The sequence below is a fragment of the Nerophis ophidion genome, linkage group LG12 (genome assembly GCF_033978795.1).
Source record: "Nerophis ophidion isolate RoL-2023_Sa linkage group LG12, RoL_Noph_v1.0, whole genome shotgun sequence".
Taxonomy (NCBI): domain Eukaryota; kingdom Metazoa; phylum Chordata; class Actinopteri; order Syngnathiformes; family Syngnathidae; genus Nerophis; species Nerophis ophidion.
Window position 1 is genome coordinate 55,302,442 of NC_084622.1, and position 26,831 is coordinate 55,329,272.

Sequence of the window (26,831 nt, forward strand, 5' to 3'; positions counted from 1 at the left end):
AAGGGAGAGTGGAACATAGGAGAAAAAGAAAAGCAACGGCAGATCAACTGGTCTAAAAAGGGAGTCTATTTAAAGGCTAGAGTATACAAATGAGTTTTAAGGTGAGACTTAAATGCTTCTACTGAGGTGGCATCTCGAACTTTTACCGGGAGGGCATTCCAGAGTACTGGAGCCCGAAATGAAAACGCTCTATAGCCCACAGACTTTTTTTGGGCTTTGGGAATCACTAATAAGCCGGAGTCATTTGAACGCAGATTTCTTGCCGGGACATATGGTACAATACAATCGGCAAGATAGGATGGAGCTAGACCGTGTAGTATTTTATACGTAAGTAGTAAAACCTTAAAGTCACATCTTAAGTGCACAGGAAGCCAGTGCAGGTGAGCCAGTACAGGCGTAATGTGATCAAACTTTCTTGTTCTTGTCAAAAGTCTAGCAGCCGCATTTTGTACCAACTGTAATCTTTTAATGCTAGACATGGGGAGACCCGAAAATAATACGTTACAGTAATCGAGTATATGGATAGTATAAATATATTCTACATTTAAGTGCAGTCAAGGAACATATGCATTATACAGTCTGATGGCTGCCGGTATGAAGAACCTCCTGTGTCGTTCCGTGTTACATTTAGGGAGTCTGAGCCTTCCACTGAACGTGCTCATTCTCTCCGCAAGGTCCGAGTGTTGTGGGTGGGAGGTGTTGTCCATAATGGCTAGGAGTTTTGCTATATTTCTCCTCTCTGACACCACCGCCAGAGAGTACAGCTCCACTCCCACCACGTTACTGGCCTTTTCTACCAACTTTTCCAGTTTGTTTGTGTCCCTCACTCTTAGCCCGCTGCCCCAGTAAGCCACGGCGTACAACACCGACTCGTAGAACATCTTCATCTTTGTACAGACGTTGAAGGATCCTAGCCTCCTGAGGAAGTAGAGGCGGCTCTGTCCACTTCTTGTAAAGGGCCTCAGCATGTTTTGACCCAGCAGCTTGTTGTCCATGTGTACACCGAGGTATTTATAATCCTCTACCACATGGGTGTCAAACTCTGGCCCGCCTCGTAATTTCATTTGGCCCATGAGGCAATAATAAATTACCATTAGAGCTTGCCCGCCGGTATTATATAGTGGCGGTGCCGCTGTATCACCGCATTGAACGCTAATTTTCATAGTTCCCAACCCTCCTGATTTTTCCAGGAGAATCCCGAATTTCAGTGCCCCTCCCAAAAATCTCCCGGGGCAACCATTCTCCCAGATTTCCACCCGGACAAAAATATTGGGGGCGTGCCTTAAAGGTACTGCTTTTAGCATCCTCTACAACCTGTCGTCACGTCCGCTTTTCCTCCATACAAATAGCGTGCTGGCCAAGTCACGTGATATATGCGGCTTCTACGCACACACAAGTGAATTCAAGGCATACTTGGTCAATAGCCATACAGGTCACACTGAGGGTGGCCATATAAACAACTTTAACACTGTTACACCCCACTGTGAACCCACACCAAACAAGAATGACAAACACATTTCGGGAGAACATCTGCACCGCAACACAACATAAACACAACAGAACAAATACCCAGAACCCCTTGCAGCACTATCTCTTCCGGGACGCTACAATATACACCCCCGCTACCAACAAAACTCGATTTTGCATGTCACTATAAAGTTAAGTAAGCCTTGCTTGTTCAATATTCAATGCAAAACTTGTTTGGGTCCCTATTAAAAGGTTAAGTTGTTCAACTTTGGCCCACGGCTTTGTTCAGTTTAGAATTTTGGCCCACTCTGTATTTGAGTTTGACACCCCTGCTCTACCATGTCCACATCCACCCCCCTGATGGAAACAGGGGTCGCTGATGTACTTCTTCCCAATAACAAATCAAAGTTTATTTTAACAGGCCTAAATCACGAGTGTCTCAAATGGCTGCACAACCCACTACTACATCCTTGCTCAGATCCCACATCAGGGCAAGGGGGAAAAACTCAACCCAATAGGCAAAAATGAGAAACCTTGGAGGGGACCACAGATGTGGGGAGCCCCGCCTACTGGGCAACCGGTGCAATGGATGTCAAGTGGATCTAGTTAATAGTGAGAGTCCAGTCCACGGTGGAGCCAGCAGGAGATCACCTTGAGTGGAGACAGGTCAGCAGCGCAGACGCCCCTAACTGACGCACAGAGGAGTGATCTTCAATCTATCCATTTCCACCGCTTAATCCCTTTGGGGTCGCTGGTGCCTATCTCAGCTACAATCGGGCGGAAGGCGGGGTACACCCTGGACAAGTCGCTACCTCATTGCAGGGCCAACACAGGTAGACAGACGGAAGGCGGGGTACACCCTGGACAAGTCGCTACCTCATTGCAGGGCCAACACAGGTAGACAGACAACATTCACACACTAGGGGCAATTTAGTGTTGCCAATCAACCTATCCCCAGTGCTACATCTGTGGTCACTTAATCTGTGGAGAGGGGGGCAGTGCAGAAAAGAGATAGCAGATCAACTAGTCTAAAAGGGGGGTTTATTTAAAGGCTAGAGCAGGGGTAGGGAACCTATGGCTCGCGAGCCAGATGTGGCTCTTTTGATGACCGCATCTGGCTCTCGGATAAATCTGAGCTGACATTGCTTAACATGATAAGTAATGAATAATTCCACTTGTAATAAGTGTTGAAAATAATGTTCAAAACATAAAACATTCTCATGCATTTTTAGTCCATCCATCCGTTTTCTACCACACCTGTTCAAGAAGTGGCGTTAAGAAGTTATTTATTTATTATTGATTAGTGTGAACTCCTGGGGGTTCTAGACCACCAAGCACCGATATCAGAGCCCGTTTCAGGGTTACACTATTTTATTTTTCAATAAGTCTCTCAGTTGCTTTCCAGCAATTATATTTTTCTCTTTAGTTCTCGCTTCCGCTCTGGCTCCAGCTCCAACCCCGTCTCTCCTCCTGGCTGCTGCTTATAACAGAGCGACAGGTGATTAGATAACAAGGCTCGGATGGGCCATGTACACACCTGTCGCTGATTTCGAGGCCGGTCCTGGAATACCAGTTTGCTGCAGGCCCGCGGGACACCCCCCCTCGACAGTTAGCTTCAGAATAACAATGTTGTTACAAAGAATAAGAGACCTATTATACTCTAGAAATGTTGGTCTTACTTAAAAATGCACGCGTTTGTGTTCAGTGTTAAAAAATATATTATATGGCTCTTACGGAAATACATTTTAAAATATTTGGCTTTTTGGCTCTCTCAGCCAAAAAGGTTCCCGACCCCTGGGCTACAGTATACAAATGAGCTTGTAAAGAGGCGAGGAAGACATTTCACATCAGGTGCAGTGGAGGATGTTTCATTTTTGTTTTGTCAATATTAAAAGGGCGGTAATATTTTACATTAAGTGACTTTTTGGACTTTTGAACCGAAAGTAAAACGTTTGCACTTGGCAACGCTGACTTCTACAAACACAGACGGCAACAATATTTACTAGATGGTCATAAGCACTGCGATGAGGTGGTGACTTGTCCAGGGTGTACACGCTCGGGATGGATTGTCATAAGCATGTGAATTGTATAAAATTGAGGTTTCTAATATGATTATATTTTGCTATGCAAGTAAGTTAATTACACCGAAAAGTCTTAACTAATTTCTACAAGTGTTCCTAATGGCAAAGGTGATCATCTTTTCAAAGTGTGTGACTTACAGCAGCAGGTGGAAAGTCTTCAAAAACATTATTCTTTGGATGTAAAAATAACAAAACACATTGGAAAAACAGTTTAATAGCTTTACAAAATGAACATTCAGAGACATCTTTCCAAAACATGGCTTATCGCAATATACATGTTATGTACATAGCTGTATAAATGCTAAAACAGATGAATCCTCCGCACAAACAGTTTCCATTTGAACTTGTTTATACAAGGTCTTTATAAACTGAAAATGTTTGGCACGTTCACCTTACTATGTAAAACAAAGTAAATAGACGCAGGACCGCTCCTCGCTAAATTGGGGCCGTAAGCAGAATTGTATTTTAATTATTTACATTTTATGTTTGTTTTTTTTACGCAAATTGGGGCCGCCTACAGATTGTGGGGCCTTACACACTGCGCATGATCTGCGTATAAAGAGGGGCAGCCCTAAACGGACGTTCCGAGCCTGTGCAAGGACTGCTAGGTGTCTCCATAGAGATAGGCCCACAAATTAACAACCGAACGTATGTTTGGGAGAATCAGTTACATTATGTGAAAATACACCCATAAAACTGTTGAAAGTTGTTCCGGTCAGCTCTTCAACTTCCTTTTCTTCACCCGATCTCGCCAATCTTGAGGAACTGCCTCAAAGTTGGCATTCTTTGAAGCTTTTCCTCTGGGGATTTCCAAAAAAAGAGTTGTGGATTAATTATAAGACTACAAAACTCAAGTTTACTTACACTATTTTAATATTATTGCACTTAAAGTGAGACCATCGAAGAAAAGTGACTAATGTCTGTAACATGAAAATAAACATACGTCATAAGCTGCTGGTGCTTCCATTCTTCTATACTTTTCTTGTTGAGCTGGTCTCTGTCTTCATCACTGGAGCTGCTCTTCTCCTCTTCTTCCAGTTCTTTCTGGATACTTTGCCACTTCTTCACCAGGGAGGGCATTTTGGTCTTGGTCTTCTACAATAACACAAAGACAACGGAAGATGTCTAGGGACGCTATAACAAGATAGGAGTACCAAATTCTTTATTTTTCGGCAAAGACCAAATTTTGTCGGTAAAACTTGGTATTGGTTCATGTTAAATCAAACAGTGCCATAATTCGAATCCCTTGGTCACTCGTGACTTCACATCCAGTTTCAGATTTAACACCAGCTCAAACCCTTAGCAAGGAAACCAGCACTCAAACAACACTCAGAGCAAACGCTGCCAGTCTGCCGCAAAGTAATGTTGCAATTTTCCGTTGTCAACAAAAGCAAGTATGCCTCGTTAAAAACAGTTACCACTTTTTCAAAATGTGATAAGTTGATGCTAATTAACATTAGTTTTGCCAAATATATGGTAATGATTAGCATTAACGATTTCACGTGGCCATTACACCACCTCCAAATTTGGCAAAGAAAACTATAACTAAGACGAATGCTACAATCAAATGGCTAGTGTGTAATAAGTACAATAATTACAGTATTTGTAAGGTGTACCATAAGACGAGACTGGCACATTCATCCTTATGACAAAGGCAACTTTCTAGCTAGGCAACACAGCCTATCAAACATTTTGGAATTGCAATTGCATTGAAAAACCTACCACGTAATACTTGCAAATGAGACTCAGATATGTAATGAGAAAACAGCACAATTATCATAATCAGATACTGTTTAAATGTTCCATTAAAAATGACTATTATTAAACAATTAACATTTTTAATACACACAAAAGTACACAAAAATTATACCTTTGAATACAGATATCAATTCCTAGGTACCGGAAATTGATACCATATTAAATACAAAAAGGTACCCATCCCTTAGTATGACTGCATGGATGTGCATTGTCACAAAATTCTGACTAGTCCACTTTTAAAAGACTACACATGTCTTTTTACAAACCTTATCCTTCTTTGGTTTCTTGATCTTTTCTACAGGGGCCACTTTAGGTGCTGCTGGGAGTTCTAAGGGTGGCTGGGGAGGTGGCAGAGGCGGTTGTGGGGGCAGAGCCGGAGTAGGTGGGAGGGGCGGTTCACAGGGGATCATGGGTGCAGTGACGGCTGGCACAGCCCAGTAGACTGGTGCAGTCATGACCGTAGCTACAGATACACAAAGACAAAACAATATGATATTGCCTTTGGCGTGTATTTTGTGACTACCACAAGAGATGAAAGTTTACCTGCGGTAGCGATGGACTGTGTGTACAGAATGGGACTGCTTCCAATTATGGCTTTGTTCAGCTGACCTGCTTTGCGTTTCTGACCCTTTCCTAGTGGTGCTGAAGATTCTAAAACCTGCTCAAAGAAAGAGAAAAAAAAAATGTTAATTTGTGTGAAACAAGACCACTACAACCATGTGACATTTCTAAAGTAAATAAGTCCACACCTGAAACCCTGCATTGGCCGAAGTAGACCACCCATCCTCAGTTCCCGGGGCAGGAGGCTCTAAATCATTATCATCGTCCATCTCCATTTCCACCTCCATGATCTCACTATCACTGTCAGGGGGAGGTGGCGGAGGAGGCGGTGAATCAGGGGGCAGCGGCGGAAGAGGTGGGTCTTCAGGGGGTGGAGGTGGGTCCTCAGGAGGTGGGGGTTGGGGTAGAGACCACGATGAAGATGCATTGGAGGGAGGGTCTGTTGGTGGGTTAGCAGGGGCACTAACAGGTGGTCCTGCATTTTTCAAGAAACATTGTGTAATTAAAAATAAGAACATCCAGAGATGAAATATCTATAGAAATGGAAGCATATTGTGTATAATAAGTAGAAACCTCTAATTAAAGGCATGTCACAGTACACTGACCTGTGATCCCACCATTGGGTGCAGATGCCTTGTCATCATCCGGACTAGTGTGGTTTCCTTTCAGGTCATCATCCCCTTTTGCCTCTTCTGTCGGGAACTCCCACTGGGAAGCATTCGTCAGGTCGTTGACATAAAAATACCGCCTGTGCTCTCTAAAGAGTGGGACAACAGAGATAGAAGGCAACAGTCTTAACGAGTGGCCTTGCAACTGGCTCAGAAGAACGATAACCTGGGACAGGGGGAGAAAAAAAAAAAAAGAGTAAATATATGACGAGTTGAGTTTGGAATGGATGGCAACTTTCACCATCCAAAAGGCGAGTCCAATTGAAGATTGACTAAATATGTGGATAGGTAACCCACCTTGCTCTTAAAACAATTAAAACAACAAATCATCTCAGGATCCTGAGGGAAGTAGTGAGCAGCTCACATTATGGTTGTCATAAATGTTTTTGTTTCAAGACAACCATTCCCTCAGACACAGGGAGATGCCAGGAAACAGGCACCATCAACAACAATCATGAAACAATAAATCAGTCATCTTGTTTAACATCACACAATATGCATCAGTCAAGAAAAATAACAAACAGGAAGACATGAAATAAGAGTTGGTCTGACCTGCTGGATTTCCGTCATTGCTCCATCTTCACCTTTTATTTGACGTGTGACACTGGTGGCTTCCAAGGTATCACTCTGTCTGCATTGCATTCTGTGCGCTGTGGTCCTGTAAAGTGCAAAGCTCTCCCAGGCAACCAAACTTACTACCCCGCCTCCCCAATCCACCACTGAATGAACTCAGTCTAGCAAGGCCCTCGCAACAGAGCTTTAGAGTCTGTCACAAAGACACAGATTCCTCTCTGTGGCGGGAATATATTTTTAGTAGCGGCAGGCTGGCCCTGAGTAGATGCTCCCTTATCAGTACGTGAACGGCACAATGCTAGGCATTGTGTCAAAAATACCTGCAGAGTCTGGTTCGTGCACTGATCCACGTAATGGTTAAGCTTCTCCACAAGTCATCATATAAAGTCTGCAACCTCTGGATTGAGGCGCGCGTAGTCACGCTTCAAGATTTTTTTGGGGGGGACGAGTGGGTGTAGAGATGTGAAAGGTAAGCAGTGCGTACCTGTCCCAGTGGCAGGACCAGCCTTTAGGGGTGGCGTTAAGTTCATAATATTTTATGTGTTCGGCAGCTTCCTGCAGCCTGCGGCGAAGATAGACCCCATTCAGTGCGCCCTCCCTCCAGTCAGCGATCCGTGTCTGGACAGGAAGAAAGGGGAAAGCAGAGTGATATGAAAGAGAAAGTGAGGACAGAAGCTAAAGCTAGATTAGTAACAAAGCGGCAGGTAATTAATTCAGTAGTGGCAACATGATTAATTGTAATGAGAGATTTAAATATTAAAGTCCAGCCAAATGGATATTTGCAAAATGAAAAAAATGATGTAATAAATATTTTAAAAATGCAGCACTTTGATGGCTCCATGTGAACGGAATCCAGTTTTTCTCACCTCGGTTTGCAGCAGAAGCAACTGGAAGTTTGAGACAGCTTTTTTGTTTATGCCCAGGAACTCCATTTTGCTGCTTAATATGTTAGCAAGTTCTCCAATCTGAAACTATATTCAGTCAGCATTAACAATGTTGCATTTCAAATGCTATTGCTCTAAGAGCATCCATTTTACCTTGAGCTCAAGTGTCTCTACCTCTTCTTTTAGTGGAGCTTTGGAATCTACTTTCTGCTCTGAGTCCTCTGTTTCTTTGTCTTCTTCTGCTGCAACACTTTCCAGCACGCCAGTATTTTCTGTTGGAATTGGCAATTAGGGATGGAATTTATCAGGCTTATTGTGCATGCCAGGGCATTAATAATGTACCGGTCTGTGTGTTGTCCTGAAGGTCTGAGCTCCGACTGTTTGAATCAGGACTGGGAGCACTGGGAAAGACGGCCTTCCATCGTTTTTTCTTAAGTGCAGCCTCTTGGCTTGTCTCAGAACAAGGGCTTGAGCCCCCTCCACTTCCATCTCCATCTTCTAGTGCCTGGAGTTCAGCCTAAGAATCAGCAGTTCAGTTCAAAGATGGGTGCTAGTGAAATTATCATCTACAATGGTGGTACATGCACACCCACAGAACTCACCCTTTTTCTCTCTAAGGCCAGTTCGAGTTCAATTGTGTCTTCTTCTGGTCCCCCTTCCGTGTCAGAGTTCTCCTCTGATGGCTTCTTTGCAGCCAAATCTTTATCCACAGTTTGGATGGCTTCCAGTTCATGTAAAGGGGTACAGGGCGATCCAGGGGGATGAACGCCTTCTCCATCAGAATCCAAACTAGTCTCGTTCTCATCTAAACCTTTAAGGATTCTTTTTCTCCATTTCTCCTCTGCGTCTTTCACTTCTGTGGGGATCAATGGGCCAAGCAAAGATGCAGCCACTCCACAGAGCTCTTCTTCTTTGCTTGTGAGGCCAACAACACTCTCCATTACCTCCTTTTCAAAATAAATAAATGGTGTTAAAACCACACAAAGTGCTCCAAGGAATCATGGGGAGATCAACTTGCCTTGACTTTAGTGTCTTTAGTAGATGTTGGTGCTTCCGCAGAGGTGTTTTCCCCAGTGCAGTTTGGCAAATTGGATGTACCATTGCCATTTACACTAGTGAAACAAAAGTGACATAATTTTAAAACCAGGGATGTGCACATCGATCAACCACCGATCAGTATTGGTCGATTTTAATGAAAAAGTATGTGATCGCCACACAAACGCCGATCCCCTGTGGCTGACACTGAAATTATTAGTTATCCTTGTTTTTTTTTTATACCTCCGCTGTCACCGGCATTTGAGTGACAGACATGTTCCCAAATCAGAATTGTTGAGCCTCACGTTCATTGCCTCCTAGCCAATCAAAAGTGTTTAAAGGAAACTGCAAGTTTTAGTGTGCTGCAGTAGAGACAGCCAGTACGCTAACAATAAACAGCACTTTCTCCTTGGAAAAAGTTGTGAAGGTGATTACCCGTGGGCCAACTGACTTATAGATAATCAATTGAACACTGAAGGAAAAAGAAGCCTAAATATTGACTGCTAAAACTGCTACGTCCGTGTGTGTTTGTTTTTCTTAAGTAAACAGGGAGCTAGAGAAAGAGGTCTCACTCTTGGAAATATTCTCAGCACCTTAGCATGTTTATTTAACTGTAGAATTGACTGAATAGAGAGCCCTCTTTACAGTCATTCACAATCTTTGTTTTGGTGGACGGACAGCAAGACCGCTCGCTTACACATACACACGCACAGAATGCAAAAGACAGGCTCACTCCTTGTGACTCATGAGTTCGACAAAATAACAAAAAATAGGAGGAAATAATATGTTTACAAAGCCAAGATTTCCCATTGTGATAATATTTCAGCTTCAACCCGGATGGGCAGTATGGTCAACACGAACGAACAAGTGAGAATGCCCTGGTCACGTGAGGGCAGTATGGTCAACACGAACAAACGTGTGACAATGACGTGGTCACATGATGGCAAAAAAAAAAAAAAGACAATCCGACGTAGGGGAAAAAATACACCTTGAGATGTTCAATATTTAAATTACATTTTTGCGTACAGAGATGAATTTCCATTTTATTTAGTTTGTTTGTATATTTAGGATAACAAAAAGGTAATTACTTTCCAATTACAATACAATGGTAAACAATTCTACAGTAATGAGAAATAAAAGTGTACCGGTATATCCTTTTAAATGGTTACTTGCATTAGGTTTAAATGCATCGTAGATCATAGGTTTCATTATGCAAAGTGCTTTGAGTCACTACAGAAAAGCGCTATATAAATATAATTCACGTTATGATTACATTACATACAGTATAATGTTTTGCAGATATTTGTTCAGTTTAAGAGCATGATGTAGACAAAAGTTCTGAGTCTCTGCATAAAGCCAAATATTTTAAATTATTGTGTATTGTTTTAGTCACTAAAAGAATATGCAATCTTTTTTTATTGTGTGACATTTTTAGACAAGGGAATGTTCATTACCAGTATAGAAATAACATGTCTTCTTTCACTAATTTTTGCAGTTTTATCCATCCATATGTATAAAATATAACAATTGCAAATCGAATTGCAATTTCAGAGAAAAATCGCAATTAGGTTTTCTCTCAAACTCGTAAAGCCTTCCTAAGCTACCTCTAAACAAGTGTAGAAAAAGGCGCGTAGTAAAGTTTAGTAAGTGTAGATGGAAGCTCTTTAAAGCCCAAAGTTAACAGTTATTAACAGGATATCAATAAATAGATTAATAAGAGTTTGAGAAAGGATAGAATAACTGCTGATGTGTCACCATTGTCACAGCCAGAAGTCAGCAGATCAATCCATAAATTGGTGGTGTCGACAGCAAGGGTAATATTTGAACATGGTCCATAATCTTATTTCCCCCAAAAAATTATTTGTAGTTTTTGTTATAGTTTGCAAATTCAGGGAATATTTCCTTGGACCAAGCACGACTTTGAGGGCAAAACCCAAATGATTTATATGATTAAAAGATAGTAGTTTTTACTTTAGTTATTGTGTACTATTGACTTTGTTTTTCTTAAACAATTGTATCTGAGAAGAGATTAAGGAACTATGACAATATCAACGCAATATTCAAACAACTGTCAATAGTACTCACTATAAACATTTTTTTTTACAGATAGTACATTTAAATCAGATATGAATCATCAATCGATCACACTAATGGATGATTCATATCGGAATCAGCAGCATAAATCCCTTATTGAAACATCCCTAATCAAAACATGAATACCAATAAACATACATATGCTTAAGATAATACAACAACAAATGGAGAGCGTGAAACTTAGACATTAATGTTAGAAGGTGGCACTCACCTGTTTGTATACTGAGCGAGGCTTTCCACTTGTTTAGCTAAATAGTCAGGCAGTTCCCAGGAGACCTCATTGCTCACAGTGTTCCAGTAATAATAGCAGCCAGAGTTATCGTCCCATACTTCTTGCCAGTCCCCCATTTCCACATTCACTGGGAAAAAAATGTAAATGTGGTATGTTTATCAAGGCATCAGAGAGACTTTCACTATATTAACTTTGGAAATAAATGCCAATCATCTACAGCTTCAAGTTTTACAAAATGATTATCTTTTCTCCTTTTAAGAGAACCTTACATTAAAGTGGTTATTGGTCAAAACTGTTGAAGTTGTCACACTGCATAAAAACACACATAGTTAGTTACCTTCAGCTAAGGAGTACTGAGTGTTGAACTCAAACTGTGCACTTGGTCCGACACTGGCACCTTGCTGCTGAGCATTAGCATCTGGTTTTGGTGGGATACTCGCCGAGACTGAGGGCTGATCCGTTGCATCATCTGAACTTGGCTGAGTGGTGATAGCATCAATTTCCTATGGAGATATTATAAATATTATATTAAGTCACACACACACAATGAATTGACTGTCATTTTATGTTTACATTTATGTTGTGTTTTTTGTCACTTCCAATTAAATGAATTATCTATTTTTTTACTTGAACTCCTGTATTTTAAGACACTGACTAACACATGCTCACTCCTACCTATTAGGTAGTATAGTGGAACATGCAATTTCAGTTCTAATATATTGCAGTTAACTTTGTTTTTTTTTACACATATACAAGATAAAAATCACTATATTCTTTCACACTAAAATGCCATCTAATCGCTCAATGATGGTTAAAAATGTTACTTATTGAGCTACTCAACAAACAAAACGTTGCTGTTGTGTTTATTTTTCACTATCGTTGGTGTGAAGGCCAATTCTTCCTCTGTCGGGCATCCCCATAGATTCTCAATAATAACATGTACATAAACAGAGTAAGCAAGCATGACAGTTACAAATGTTGAAATGTTAACTTAAAAACTGCCTCTAGTAATAAAGTAACGAAGCAACAAATTCCGATTTAATTACTGAAGGCAGTAAAGCTATATTTTAAGCTGCAGGGTATGATGTCTAATTCGATTTATTTTTGGTAAATGATATCTTTTTTAATTAGCAAGGCTTTGCACTTAAACCGCTTGCAATAAAATATGTGATTTCTAATGTGAACAGAATGAGTCCCTGAACGCACATGACGTCACATGCTGCCGCATGTTTACAGAAGTAAACATGGCTCCACTAGTTGTAAGGGTCAGTACTGGCGCATTTGTGGCAATTGCGACGATTTTGTGCAACCGGAATCAACATTCTCTTCACCGTATTATTTACTGAAGGAGATAGAGAAAGAAGGTAAGAATTTTGTCTACATAGGGATGGGCCAAGTGTCAAAGATTTCGATTATTTTCTTTCCCTATAAACGATCTCAATTAATATCACCATTTTTTTTCCTTAAAGGCGGATTTCACCGTGCAGGATTATATAGAGTATCGTTGCATCCCTACTGGTTACTACTGCAGTATCTTGTAACAGAGACTTCCGCCATGTTTGGTCAAGGTAAAATATGCTAACAGCTGACAACTGTCTTGTCATTTTGCTTGTCTTCGCAAATTTCATTCTGAAGTAAACATAGTATCAGTGGTGTACTGAATACTACGAGATTATTTATTTTAAGTTAAAATTGACTACACAACTCTTTCAAATGGTAAATTATTTGTATATGTCAGTGCTTCTGATCAGTGGAGGGTTTTTTTTCAACTCAAATAATGAAGTACATTAATATGCAATTAGAATTTGAGGTCCTGAAATTAACCATGATCATCTAATTGCTCAGCCCTACTCTTGCTGTTTGTGGAGCAATTGCTTTGATGAGGAGAGTGCGGGCGAGCAGTGGTGGTGGGACATTGGTGTGAGAGCCAAAACGTTCAATTTTCCCCCGTTTTCTCTCATTTGTACACTATTCATTTTCGCGACAGTCTAATTTGGTGAAGAATCAAACGCGACCTGATCATTATGACGGCTTTCAAATATACATAGCCACATACAAAAGAGGCAAAGGTCAGATTAAAAAAAAAATCAGAGTTGCACTGTTCACATGGACATGAAAAAAATCAGATAAAGGGCACACACACAATTTCCCTTGTGGATCATTGAAGTTTGCCTAAGTCTATAAGGGCAAAAACATCGGAATTGTCCTGCAGTGTCCACAGAGGCCAAATAACTAACTAAGCAACAGACTTTACAATAGGTTAACATTAGATACAATATAAAGCAAAAATGTACTTACAGCCATGAAATTAGCTAATGTGCTGTCAATATCAGCAGAACGATTGAGCTGAGGGGTCACAGTAATTGATCGAGACTCTGCATCCTCTTCATCGCTATCTTCATAGGCTCCGAGCAAAGACAGACCCTCTAAAAGGTGTGACACAATGCGATCAGTTTTAGACCATGTCATTTGCTTGAGGATAACATTTACTACCAGTAACAAGTTGGAAATGCTACTGAAAAAAGAAGATGGCTCATATCTTGTGACTGGTATAGATGGAACATACCAGTGGCTTTCACTGCGGGGGGCTTCATGTTGGATTGTTTCTCTCTTACTAATATTTGCCCATCTCCTTCCTGATCATCTATAAAACAAAGAGCACATTTCAATCATTAAAGCAAAAAAGAGCAAAGCTAATTGTGATCAAATGGCCACCGCAATACAAAGAAGTCACAAACTAAATGTATGTGTTAGTCCAGTGTCTGCAAAATGTAGCTTGTGTAGAGTTTTAGATACAAATGCTACTTACAAACATCCATCCATCCATTTTCTACCGCTTGTCCCTTTCGGGGCCGCGGGGCCGGGTGCTGGAGCCTATCTCAGCTGTATTTGGGCGGTAGGTGGGGTACACCCTGGACCAGTGGTTCTCAACCTTTTTTCAGTGATGTACCCCCTGTAAACATTTTTTTTTATTTAAGTACCCCCTAATCAGAGCAAAGCATATTTGGTTGAAAAAAAGAGATAAAGAAGTAAAATGCAGCACTATGTCATCAGTTTCTGATTTATTAAATTGTACAACGGTGCAAAATATTGCTCATTTGTAGTGGTCTTGAACAAAAAGACATAAAAATAACTAAAAACTTGTTGAAAAATGAACAAGTGATTCAATTATAAACAAAGATTTCTCACAGAGTAATCATCAACTTAAAGTGCTCTCTTTGGGGATTTTAATAGAGATCCATCTGGATTCATGAACTTATAAATAAATGATAAATGGGTTGTACTTGTATTGCGCTTTTCTACCATCAAGGTACTCAAAGCGCTTTGACACTACTTCCACATTTACCCATTCACACACACATTCACACACTGATGGAGGGAGCTGCCATGCAAGGCGCTAACCAGCACCCATCAGGAGCAAGGGTGAAGTGTCTTGCTCGAGGACACAACGGACGTGACAAGGTTGGTACTAGGTGGGATTTGAACCAGGGACCCTCGGGTTCCGGACGGCCACTCTTTCACTGCGCCACGCCGTCCCACTTAATTCTAAACCTTTCTTCACAAAAAAAGAAATCTTTAACATTGATATTTGTGGAACATGTCCAAAAAAAATCTAGCTGTCAACACTGAATATTGCATTGTTGCATTTCTTTCCACAGTTTATGAACTTACATTCATATTTTGTTAAAGTATTATTCAATAAATATATTTATAAAGGATTTTTGAATCGTTGCTTTTTTTAGAATATTTATTTAAAAAGCTCACGTACCCCTTGGCATACCTTCAAGTACCCCCATTTGAGAACCACTGTGCACACACACACACTAGGTGTGTCGAAATTCCATCCATTCATCTTCTACCACTTGTCCCTTTTGGGGTCGCTGGAGCCTATCTCAGCTGCATTTGGGCGGAAGGCGGTGTACACCCTGGACAAATCGCCACTTCATCGCAGGGCGTGTGTCAAAATATTATCTGCATTCGACCCATCAACCTTGATCGCCCCCTGGATGGGTGGCAGCAGTGGCCAGGCCCGGGAATCATTTTTGGTGATTTAACCCCCAATTTCAACCCTTGATGCGGAATGCCAAGCAGGGAGGTAATGGATCCCGTTTTTATTGTCTTTGGTGCGACTAACGCCACCAACCTATCCCCAGGTGATGATGATGTTCACTACTGTTGTAATTGTTTTATGGCAGGGGTCACCAACGCGGTTCCCAAGGGCGCCAGGTCGCCTGTAAGGACCCGATGAGTCGGCCGCTGGCCTGTTCTAAAAATAGCTCAAATAGCAGCACTTACCAGTGAGCTACCTCTATTTTTAAAATTTTATTCATTTACTAGCAAGCTGGTCTCGCTTTGCTCAACATTTTTATTTCTAAGAGACAAAACTCAAATAGAATTTGAAAATTCAAGAAAATATTTTAAAGACTTGGTCTTCACTTGTTTAAATAAATTATTATTATTTTTTTACTTTGCTTCTTATAACCTTCAAAAAGACAATTTTTTAAGAAAAAATACAATTTTAAAAATCATTTTAGGATTTTTAAACACATATACCTTTTTACCTTTTAAATCTTTCCTGACAATTTAAATCAATGTTCAAGTATTTATTTTTTATTGTAAAGAATAATAATTACATTTTAATTTAATTCTTCATTTTAGCTTCTGTTTTTTTGACTAAGAATATTTGTGAAATATTTCTTCAAACTTATGACAAAAATTCAAAAAAATTATTCTGGCCAATCTAGAAAATCTGTATAATCAAATTTAAATCTTATTTCAAAGTCTTGTGAATGTCTTAGAAAATTTTTGTTCTGTAAATTCTAGAAGAATTAATGATTTGTCTTTGTTAGAAATATAGCTTGGTCCAATTTGTTGTATATTCTAACAAAGTGCAGATTGGATTTTAACCTATTCAAAACCATCCATCCATCCATTCCCTACCGCTTATTCCCTTTTGGGGTCGCGGGGGGTGCTGGCGCCTATCTCAGAACATGTCATCAAAATTCTAAAATTAGTCTTGATCAGGAAAAATTACTAACAAGGTTCCATAAATTCTTAGAATTTTTTCAAAAAGATTCGAATTGGCTAGTTTTCTCTTCATTTTTTTCAGTTGAATTTTAAACAGTCGAAATTGAAGATAAAACACGTTTCAAAATTAAATTTTAATTTTTTCGTGTTATCTCCTTTTTTTAAACCGTTCAATTAAGTGTTTTTTTTCATCATTTAGTCTCTACAAAAAACTTCCGTAAAAGGAAAAAAATGTACGACAGAATGACAGACGGAAATATCCATTTATATATATATATATAGATTTATTTATTTACGGTAAATTGAGCAAATTAGATATTTCTGGCTATTTATTTGTGTATCAAACTGGTAGCCCTGCGCATGAATCAGTACCCAAGAAGTAGCTCTTGGTTTCAAAAAGGCTGGTGACGCCTGATGTATTGTGAATGAACTTGAAACTTAAAAAAAAAAAATAAGATGCATATCTGTGGAGGTGGGAGGAAGCCGGAGTACTCGTAGGGAACCCACGCAGTCACGGGGAAAACATGCACACTTCCACACAGAATGATCACGAGCGCGGGATCGAACCCAGAACCTTCGTGTTGTGAGGCACACGCACAGTGAAACACTAAATTCGCTCAACATAGCTTTCCACATTGAACAACGGCAGTATGTGTTAGTTAAAAACAAAGACCGCACACACACAACACGAAGTAAAACGTGTTTTCCCCACACGCAATGTCGCCATTATTCAAACCACGGCGTTAGCATTTTGTTAGCTCGTTGCTAACAAGACGCCGACGTTACGAGTTAAAATACCATCAGATCCCGAGAGCCCTTCTTCCCGCTCCCCGGCGTTCCCGCCGCGGGGCCCCGAAGGAGAGAGTTGTAGAATCGTTCTCCGGCCAACTGTTCCTCCTATAACGCGTGTTCTTTTCTTCATCACCAACCGAGCCCGTGTGGCCTTTTCTGCTCGAGCCGAGCTAGCCTGCGCTTCCACTTGTTAGCACAAAGACCGGAAGCGGAAATCCGAGCACTTCCGGGTGGTGCTGTTGGGGGCGGGGCCAGGGCTTTGTTTACGTGCCAGCATTAAAGCCGCACGCTCGCTGCTCGGCTAGCTGGCTTATTACACGGCTAACGCGGTTAAAAAATGTTCCCTCCGGACAATGATTAACATTGATTTTTTTTTTTTTTGGTGAGATAACCGACATCGTGGCGTGACATTTACATTACTAGTGGCGTTCGCGGAACCGTCTCGACATGGGGAAGTGAAAATCAGCAAATTCCACGGTGTCAAAGAGGGAGCCGCCCCATTAATGTATGAATATAAAGTCACATCACCCGAGCCGCAGCAGCCATCTGCAGCATCCCGGCGAGGAACCGCCGCCCGATTCCGCACCAGAGGAAACTCTTTGGGCTCTGCGCCATCCATGATGGGGGGGCCGGTGGGACAGGCTCTGCTTTGGATGCAAGATGTCGCATCAGTGACTCTCCTCAAGGCCCGGAGGACCTTATTCCAAGCTGCTGTTCTCTTCTGTGTCCTGGGCCTTCTCCTATGGGTGTCAATCTTCCTTTATGGCAGTTTCTATTACTCCTACATGCCCACTGTGAGCTTCTCCGCCCCGGTGCACTTCTACTACACCGCCGACTGCGACGCCTCGGAATCAGCACTTTGCTCCTTCCCGACAGCCAACATCTCCTTCATGAAGAACGACAGGGACCAGGTGATGGCTTATGGGCAGCCTTATCGTATATCGTTGGCCTTGGAGCTGCCGGAGTCGCCTGTGAACGAGCAACTGGGCATGTTCATGGTCAAGATGTCTTGTTACACCAAGGGTGGCAAAGTCGTGTCCTCAGTTGGACGCTCGACGATGCTGCATTACCGTTCCAGTCTTTTGCAGACTCTGAGCACTTTCTTCTTCTCGCCTCTCCTCCTGAGCGGCATGGCTGAACAGAAGCAGCTCATAGAGGTCGAGCTCTTCTCGGCTTACAAGACCAACACCTACCAACCCACCATCGGCGCCGTCGTGGAGATCCAATCCAAACGTGTGCAGATCTACTCCTCCGACCTCCGAATCCACGCTTATTTCACCGGCGTGCGCTACGTCCTGTACAACTTCCCCCTGACGTCGGCCGTGATCGGGGTCGCCACCAACTTCGCCTTCCTTGGCGTCATCGTGCTTTTCAGCTACCTGCAGTTCATATGGGGCGGACTGTGGCCTCCGGATCAAGTCCGAGTCAAGGTCATGATGGGAGACAACACTCGCATTCAGCAGAGGAAAGAGGAGGTCAAGAAGCGCATGGAGAAGGAGAACTCCCAAAAAGAGTTCGACAAGCCGAGTGTGATTGGACCTGTGACTGATGTGTCTGATTCCCTGGCGAATGACACGGTGGTGGAGCATGATTCCCTGGCGAATGACACGGTGGTGGAGCAGCCATCAAAAACGTCCTTTGTGGAAGGAAACGCTACTGAACACGATGATCCAAATGCTGACCTGGAGGTGTCTCATGATGACTCCGCATTGCCAGAAGAGAAAGACCAAATACTTCGACAGAGATCTGTTCGAAAGGAAAGTCTTTAGATTTAAAGTATAGGCATGCATGCGTTCACCCGTTCCTAGCAAACAAGTCAACTCCCACAATTACAGGTCAAATAAGTATGTAATTGTTTAACTAGAACTACACTTTATCTCCTGTATCACTGTAATGTTCTCAAGTTTTGTGCATTATAGTCAGTCTATAGTTACAATGCAAGCTGGCATACCGTTACAATGTTTTATGACATGTGTTTTGAGCACTTAAAAAAATGTGTATTACAAATTAGCATTATATGCACCTCCAGAATGTTACTTTTTTCCCAAGAAAATTTACTTGGCATAATGGTATCTTTGTTTTTATTTCTGGGAAAAACGTTGCATGTATAATTTGTCTCATCCCGCACAATGAGACGTTCTGTCTGTGTGTAATGGGTCATGGTACATTGAGTTAATTTACAAAACTGGGCGCTATTCCATCGGTCTTGTTTAACAATGCAGCCATAGAGTAATGGTTTGAAAAAAACCTGTTATTTATTGTTTCAAAGAAAATAGTAAGTGTTTTAGATGCAAATTTTAAGTTATACTGTATGTTTTTTGATGTGTATTGGGAAGAAAATGTTTGTGTTTAACGACAATAACCGTTATGAAAGGTTTTTAAGGAGAGGATTAGTAAATTATCTTTTGAAGGTAATAGGTTTACCCTCTTTTGTGTTGCGGCTCAGGTCTAAGCAAGTTTATTTAAAAGTCCAGGGAGTTATGGTACCAAAGATATTTTAGACGTGTATTCTGTCAGGGCCAAAGTCTGCGTATAAGCTCAGAAGTTCTATATGAAAATACACTGTTGTGCATTGTCACTGAATAAAAAGTTAACCACACAATGTTGCAATACTTTAATGTCTCAAGTCTGAATGTGAATACAAGCTGACTACCAATACCTTTATATGATTTCAGCGCCACACTATATAGGAGAGGTGATGTACTTGGACTTAAGAGAATACATTAAGGTATAAAGTTTATATTTTGTGTTGAACCTGTTCGAGTCGGTTTATATTGTTAACAGAACATTGATCATATCTTTTATATTTAGGTGGTAAAGCGATGACAAAAAAGACCATTAGCAGGATTCATTCAAAGCCACAGCTCATGATCCACCTAATAAATTATGCATTGGAGTGCACTAATTGAATCTACATTCATCACTTGTATTAAAACCTTGACATAATTCATACAGGAACTCATTCCTAACTCCAACTGTGACATGTAAAGGTTATTTTTGTACCAATACCAAAAAAAATCACAAGTATTTGTTATTATATTTGTACACATATTGATGTATTTCCCAATAGGTAGAAATACTGTCCATTGCAATTCAATCATAAACACTGTTTCAATTTTTTTTTTAAAACCAAACCTAAAGAAAATCACTTATTCAACATGAATAGGGTGAAAAAAACCTACTTAAAATATTAATCGATAAATGTAACATTTCGCTGGAAACTATTTGAAAAACGTTTCGTTTTGATATATATATATATATATATATATATATATCAATCAATCAATCAATGTTTACTTATATAGCCCTAAATCACTAGTGTCTCAAAGGGCTGCACAAACCACCACGACATCCTCGGTAGGCCCACATAAGGGCAAGGAAAACTCACACCCAGTGGGACATCATTGAAAATAATGACCCAGTGGGACGTCGGTGACAATAATGACTATGAGAACCTTAGAGAGGAGGAAAGCAATGGATGTCGAGCGGGTCTAACATGATACTGTGAAAGTTCAATCCACAATGGATCCAACACAGTCTCGAGAGTCCAGTCCAAAGCGGATCCAACACAGCAGCGAGAGTCCTGTTCACAGCGGAGCCAGCAGGAAACCATCCCAAGCGGAGGCGGATCAGCAGCGCAGAGATGTCCCCAGCCGATACACAGGCAAGCAGTACATGGCCACCGGATCGGACCGGACCCCCTCCACAAGGGAGAGTGGGACATAGAAGAAAAAGAAAAGAAACGGCAGATCAACTGGTCTAAAAAGGGAGTCTATTTAAAGGCTAGAGTATACAAATGAGTTTTAAGGTGAGACTTAAATGCTTCTACTGAGGTGGCATCTCAAACTGTTACCGGGAGGGCATTCCAGAGTACTGGAGCCCGAACGGAAAACTCTCTATAGCCCACAGACTTTTTTTGGGCTTTGGGAATCACTAACAAGCCGGAGTCCTTTGAACGCAGATTTCTTGCCGGGACATATGGTACAATACAATCGGCAAGATAGGATGGAGCTAGACCGTGTAGTATTTTATACGTAAGTAGTAAAACCTTAAAGTCACATCTTAAGTGCACAGGAAGCCAGTGCAGGTGAGCCAGTACAGGTGTAATGTGATCAAACTTTCTTGTTCTTGTCAAAAGTCTAGCAGCCGCATTTTGTACCAACTGTAATCTTTTAATGCTAGACATGGGGAGACCCGAAAATAATACGTTACAGTAGTCGAGGCGAGACGTAACAAACGCATGGATCATGATCTCAGCGTCTTTAGTGGACAGAATGGAGCGAATTTTAGCGATATTACGGAGATGAAAGAAGGCCGTTTTAGTAACGCTTTTAATGTGTGCCTCAAAGGAGAGAGTTGGGTCGAAGATAACACCCAGATTCTTTACCGTGTCGCCTTGTTTAATTGTTTGGTTGTCAAATGTTAGAGTTGTATTATTAAATAGAGTTCGGTGTCTAGCAGGACCGATAATCAGCATTTCCGTTTTTTTGGCGTTGAGTTGCAAAAAGTTAGCGGACATCCATTGTTTAATTTCATTAAGACACGCCTCCAGCTGACTACAATCCGGCGTGTTGGTCAGCTTTAGGGGCATGTAGAGTTGGGTGTCATCAGCATAACAGTGAAAGCTAACACCGTATTTGCGTATGATGTCACCTAGCGGCAGCATGTAGATGCTGAAGAGTGCAGGGCCAAGGACCGAACCCTGGGGAACTCCACACGTTACCTTAACGTAGTCCGAGGTCACATTGTTATGGGAGACACACTGCATCCTATCAGTAAGATAAGAGTTAAACCAAGACAGGGCTAAGTCTGACATACCAATATATATATATATATATATGTGTGTATATATATATATATATGTGTGTATGTATATATATATATGAATATATACATATCTACATATATATTTATATATATATATATATATATATATATATATATATATATATATATATATATATATATATATATATATATATATATATATATATACATATATATATATATATATATATATATGTCTTGATTGGATTATCCAGAGAATAGTGCTCGATACCGTGGTAGAGCGCAATATGTAGGTGTGGGAAAAAATCACAAGACTACTTCATCTCTACAGATCTGTTTCATGAGGGGTTCCCTCAATCATCAGGAGATTTTTCATCAATCTCCTGATGATTGAGGGAACCCCTCATGAAACAGATCTGTAGAGATGAAGTAGTCTTGTGATTTTTTCCCACACCTACATATATATATATATATATATATATATATATATATATATATATATATATATATATATATATATATATATATATATATATATATATATATATATGTGTGTGCGTGTGTGTGTGTGTGTGTGTGAGACAAGTTCAAATACACAGTGGTACCCCAACTTAAGAGTGGCTTGAGATAACAGCTGTCTCTCAGCTAATTGCCATGCTTTAGGTTCAAGGAAAAGTTTGAGTTACAAGCATCCCCGACATTAGTTGCCATAGCAAATGTCCCAGTGAACACCACCCAGAGCATATAAGTAACATTTCCTTATAGCTAAAAATGGATAAAACTTCCAAGCATGTGAAGATAGAATGTGAGTGTGAAGGTTAAAACATCCAAACCGCAGACATTTATCCAGTAAAATATGTAGAAGCTGCTGATAGTGTGTAGAAGTCCAAACTCCAATGTAATTGCTGGACATTATTATTATATTGCTGCAGTTACTTGTACAATTTTAGTTTTAGCTTAAATGTCTTTCTTTTCTTTTTTAAAAAAAAGGCACGTTACATTTTAAAGGTGGTCATACTATGATTTGTTTTCTACATTTAAAACACTTTCTTGTAATTTACATAACATGTAAGGGTGGTTCTTTGGTCCAAATTTTGCATGGATTACGTTATACACACCGTCTGCAAGCCGCTTTCTTACCGTCTCTTTATAGTGCGTCGTTTTGTCGCGGCTCCTATTCATCAATCAATCAATCACTCAATGTTTACTTATATAGCCCTAAATCACTAGTGTCTCAAAGGGCTGCACAAACCACAACACAAACCACTACGACATCCTCGGTAGGCCCACATAAGGGCATTTTAACTTTAGCGGTGCTATGTTATCAATGGTTTCGCGCAGGGCGTCGTTAAAGTTGTCAGTGAGGTTTTCAATAGAGCCCACATACTTTGGGAATGGTACCATTACCGAGGGCAGTAGGTCAGCAAGAATTGTCGTTGTGGCCGTATTAATGTTGCGGCTGCTATAGCAGTTGTTATTATTATTAGTTTGATGAACATGCGTCTGAACCTCGAATTTTATATGGTAATGATCGGACAATACTTTAGTAAACGGGAGTATTGTAATTTTGGAAACGGTGATACCCCTGACAAGTACTAGGTCTATCGTATTACCGTTGCGATGCGTGGGTTCATTTATTATTTGTGTAAGACCACAGCTATCAATTATAGTCTGGAGCGCTACGCACGGTGGGTCCGATGGGGTATTCATATGGATATTAAAGTCCCCTATTATAATTATATTATCGGCGTGCGTCACTAGATCAGCAACGGACTCTGAGAATTCATTGATAAAGTCCGAATAGGGCCCTGGGGGGCAGTAGATAACAGCCAGGTATTTCAACAGCAACTTTTTTCTGTCAGTCATGTTATTTTAGCGCTTCCATTTCGAGTCTACTGACAGATATACTGTAAGTTCGAACGTTACTTTGTGTTAGAAATGGCAACAGTGGAGGATGCGTGTGCATGTGCAAGCCAGTCTTCCACACTGGAAAAAGAAGGAACTTATTGACTAAAGCATTCTTCCTTCAATGGCGGAATAGTGAAAAGATATTCGCATACATTTCTACATTATGTGGAGATATCCGCTGATGTCAATGGGCAGAAAACGTCACAGGACAGACCAAATTCAAAATAGTTTGTTTGGAGAAGTATAAAAGAAGGCAATATTGTTTTATAAATATTCCTCTACCCAATGCCTCCATTGTTTAATTTGAAAGTTTCGGGTCTCATGGGGATCCCAAATACACAAAAGCAGGCAGTGTACCAAGAGGTAAGAACAATTGGCTTTGCATAATTAGTCCCCTTTGTAATTATGCTGGGTTTTTCTTTTTTCTTTTTTGGGAGGCGGCCGGTGGGTGGGGGGATGATTAAATTCATTTCAGTTTATTTCAAAGGGAGACTTTGATTTGAGACACAAGTGTTTTGAGTTAAGAGCTACGTCAAAGAACCAAATAGGCTTGTAAGTTGAGGTACTATTGTACAATAGTCTATGATACATCTTTGTAGATACAACAAATTTCCCTATTACAATGACTGTAGAAACATGGGAACCAACACTAAATATGGTCCCCATTTCCAGAGTCAACATGTATAGTCCAATCAAGGCCATTCTTGACCATTTATGGCAAAGCACTGCACAATCTCTTTGTTTCAAGTGATCCACTTGAGCGACATGCTGCACCGTCAGACCTTTCCACAGTTGAATGTCATGTTGTCCATTGACCTTACATGTGGAGCTCCTCCTTCGGCTCAACCTCCACAACCTTGGCAGGAGAATCACCGGCCATCTTTGACCCTTCGTCGTCTTGCTCATCGTCTGAGCAGTCCGCCCAGCGACCAACCCTTCTGACTCCCTCGGCCACCACTGGGGCATTAACACAGGGGTTATGGTCGTAGATGACCAGCTTTAGCCCCTGCAAATGAGACAGTGCGGGAAAACGTTGGATTCTGTTGCGATCCACATCCACTATGGCAAGGAAGTGCATCTCCAGCAACACCGGCGGGAAGTCTGTCAGCTCGTTCCCAGCTAGCCAGATACTACGAAGCTCCTCCAGCCTGCCAAGTTCGTTGGGTAAACTGCGGATCTGGTTGTAGCCGAGGTGCAGGGTCTTGAGATTAGGGAGCTCACAAACCACATTTGGGAAGACGCTGAAGCAATTAGTTTCCAGCCATAATGTGTTAAGTTCCTTGAGCTCTTGAAGTTCCTTTGGAAGGTGATAAAGTCTGTTGTTCCCCAAATAAAGAATGCTAAGCTGAGGTAGTCTGCAGACAGCTGCAGGTAGCTCTTCAAAACAGTTAAAGTCAAGGGCCAGCAACTGAAGTTTCCTCAGAAGATGCAACTCCTCTGGCAAGCTGGTGAGGTTGTTGTCACTCAGGTAGAGCTTGACCAGCTCGTCAAAGACACATGCAGCGACAGGTAACTGTCGCAACTGGCGGCTGCTCAGGTCCAGAGTCCGATCAAGCGGCATCTCCTTCAGGTCCCCCACCAGAAAGCGTTGGCAGCGTTCCGATGGGATGAAGGCGAGGACACCTCGCATGACGTTACCCATTTTGTCCGCTCGACTGGTCCTTCAATGAAATTTGACGCCAGGTGAGGTAATCAGCAGGCATTATGGGGTTCCATTTAGGCTCCTTTTTTGGCATGCTGAAGAGCTTGGATGTATATAAAAAAAAGTTGTTAGAATTGAAATAATCCGTGTGTAAGTACGGTATAGTTGATCAAAGATGCACCAGTGAGGATTCTAAAAACAAAAACAAGCGATAATAATGACCACCAAGGTGGAAATTACAGTACCTACGTCCCAGCATATCTGTCCGCTGACTCTCATTGTCTTCAACAGTTTGCAACGTGTTTATCCGGTATAATGAGCTGAAAAGACATCGTATTCCCAGGGCGGATGTTCCCAAAGTGCGTTCCTCAGTGGCTCTGAGCTTTGCCCTGACTTTCAAGGCAACCACTAAGAGTTCTCTCCTCCCCTTTTGTGGCAAATCACTTCCCTCTCTTTTTCCCTCAGATGTCAGAGGTGGGATGGAGGGAGAAACAGGGAGGGGCAGCATGCCTTGGATGCATACAGGAGTTTTATTTTCATTTTTGCAAATTACATTGTTATCTTTTCATCTCGACCCTTCAAAGGTAAAGACAATGATAAAAAGTTCAGCATTCATGTTCTACCACCACAGCTACAATCTATCCTGGTTTAGTGAAAGGTGGGGCACGACCAGGACTTGTTGCAAAAAAGAAAAAGTTATGGTCAGGAATAAGAAGCTTTTTGTTTCCCGATCCGGCCACACTGCGGATATTGTTATTGCTTTACTACAGATTTTCTATCCGAGCCACTCAATATAAAGGATTCAATACAACCACATTTCTAATTATGATCCAAGTAATATGTAGGTGTGCTTGCTATCTTGCTAAGCCTTACTAGAGCTGGAATGTCATTTTCCTTATCAGGAAAAAGGCACTGGTCATTGTTCACTGTCAGATTTTTTTTAGCACGTCCTCTTCCGTCTCCATCCACTTACACACTGGAGGCTTCTGACAGAAAAAAAAAACACATCACACAGAATGAACAATGTGATTACCATTGGGAATGTTTATTCAAAGCGTGACGTTAAGTATATGGCACCGCACCTTGTAATTACCACAACATTGTATCAGTAGCGTCGTTACTTCAAAACATTCAAGTCAGGACACATGTGTTGGAACATGTTGGACAAAGGTCTATAATTTGTTTCCTTTACCAATGGATTGATTTGGTCACAATATTAGGTACACTCATTTACTCAATCTACAAACCCCGTTTTTATATGAGTTGGGAAATTGTGTTGGATGTAAATATAAACGAAATACAATGATTTGCAAATAATTT

The 26,831-nt window shown here is 41.0% G+C and overlaps 3 protein-coding genes across 5 annotated transcripts; 1 reads left to right on the plus strand and 2 right to left on the minus strand.

Moving 5' to 3' along the window:
* Positions 1-3,746: 3,746 nt before the first annotated feature.
* On the minus strand, positions 3,747-17,381 carry fnbp4 (formin binding protein 4). 2 transcript variants are annotated; one of them, XM_061917801.1, is made up of 17 exons: positions 17,180-17,381; positions 13,920-13,997; positions 13,652-13,779; positions 11,691-11,856; positions 11,333-11,480; positions 9,011-9,104; positions 8,595-8,939; positions 8,335-8,509; positions 8,167-8,264; positions 7,975-8,079; positions 7,593-7,726; positions 6,473-6,624; positions 6,056-6,342; positions 5,850-5,964; positions 5,573-5,769; positions 4,492-4,643; positions 3,747-4,348 (listed from the first exon to the last, which is right to left on the minus strand). In XM_061917801.1, the coding sequence occupies exons 1-17, from the start codon at positions 17,301-17,303 to the stop codon at positions 4,264-4,266; spliced, it is 2,583 nt and encodes an 860-aa protein (XP_061773785.1). In that variant the 5' UTR covers positions 17,304-17,381; the 3' UTR covers positions 3,747-4,263. The 2 variants fall into 2 exon arrangements, with proteins under 2 accessions (XP_061773785.1, XP_061773784.1); XM_061917800.1 differs by having other exon boundaries at positions 8,146-8,264.
* Positions 17,382-17,409: 28 nt separating this feature from the next.
* Positions 17,410-19,775, plus strand: LOC133563595 (seipin-like). The gene has a single exon (XM_061917802.1). The coding sequence runs from the start codon at positions 17,677-17,679 to the stop codon at positions 18,940-18,942; it is 1,266 nt and encodes a 421-aa protein (XP_061773786.1). The 5' UTR covers positions 17,410-17,676; the 3' UTR covers positions 18,943-19,775.
* Positions 19,776-22,522: 2,747 nt separating this feature from the next.
* On the minus strand, positions 22,523-25,894 carry lrrc10 (leucine rich repeat containing 10). Of its 2 annotated transcripts, none has more exons than XM_061918108.1 (2): positions 25,761-25,894; positions 22,523-25,614 (listed from the first exon to the last, which is right to left on the minus strand). In XM_061918108.1, exon 2 carries the CDS (start codon positions 25,509-25,511, stop codon positions 24,687-24,689), a length of 825 nt encoding a protein of 274 aa, XP_061774092.1. In that variant the 5' UTR covers positions 25,512-25,614; positions 25,761-25,894; the 3' UTR covers positions 22,523-24,686. The 2 variants fall into 2 exon arrangements, with proteins under 2 accessions (XP_061774092.1, XP_061774091.1); XM_061918107.1 differs by having other exon boundaries at positions 25,757-25,894.
* Between the last annotated feature and the right edge of the window lie 937 nt (positions 25,895-26,831).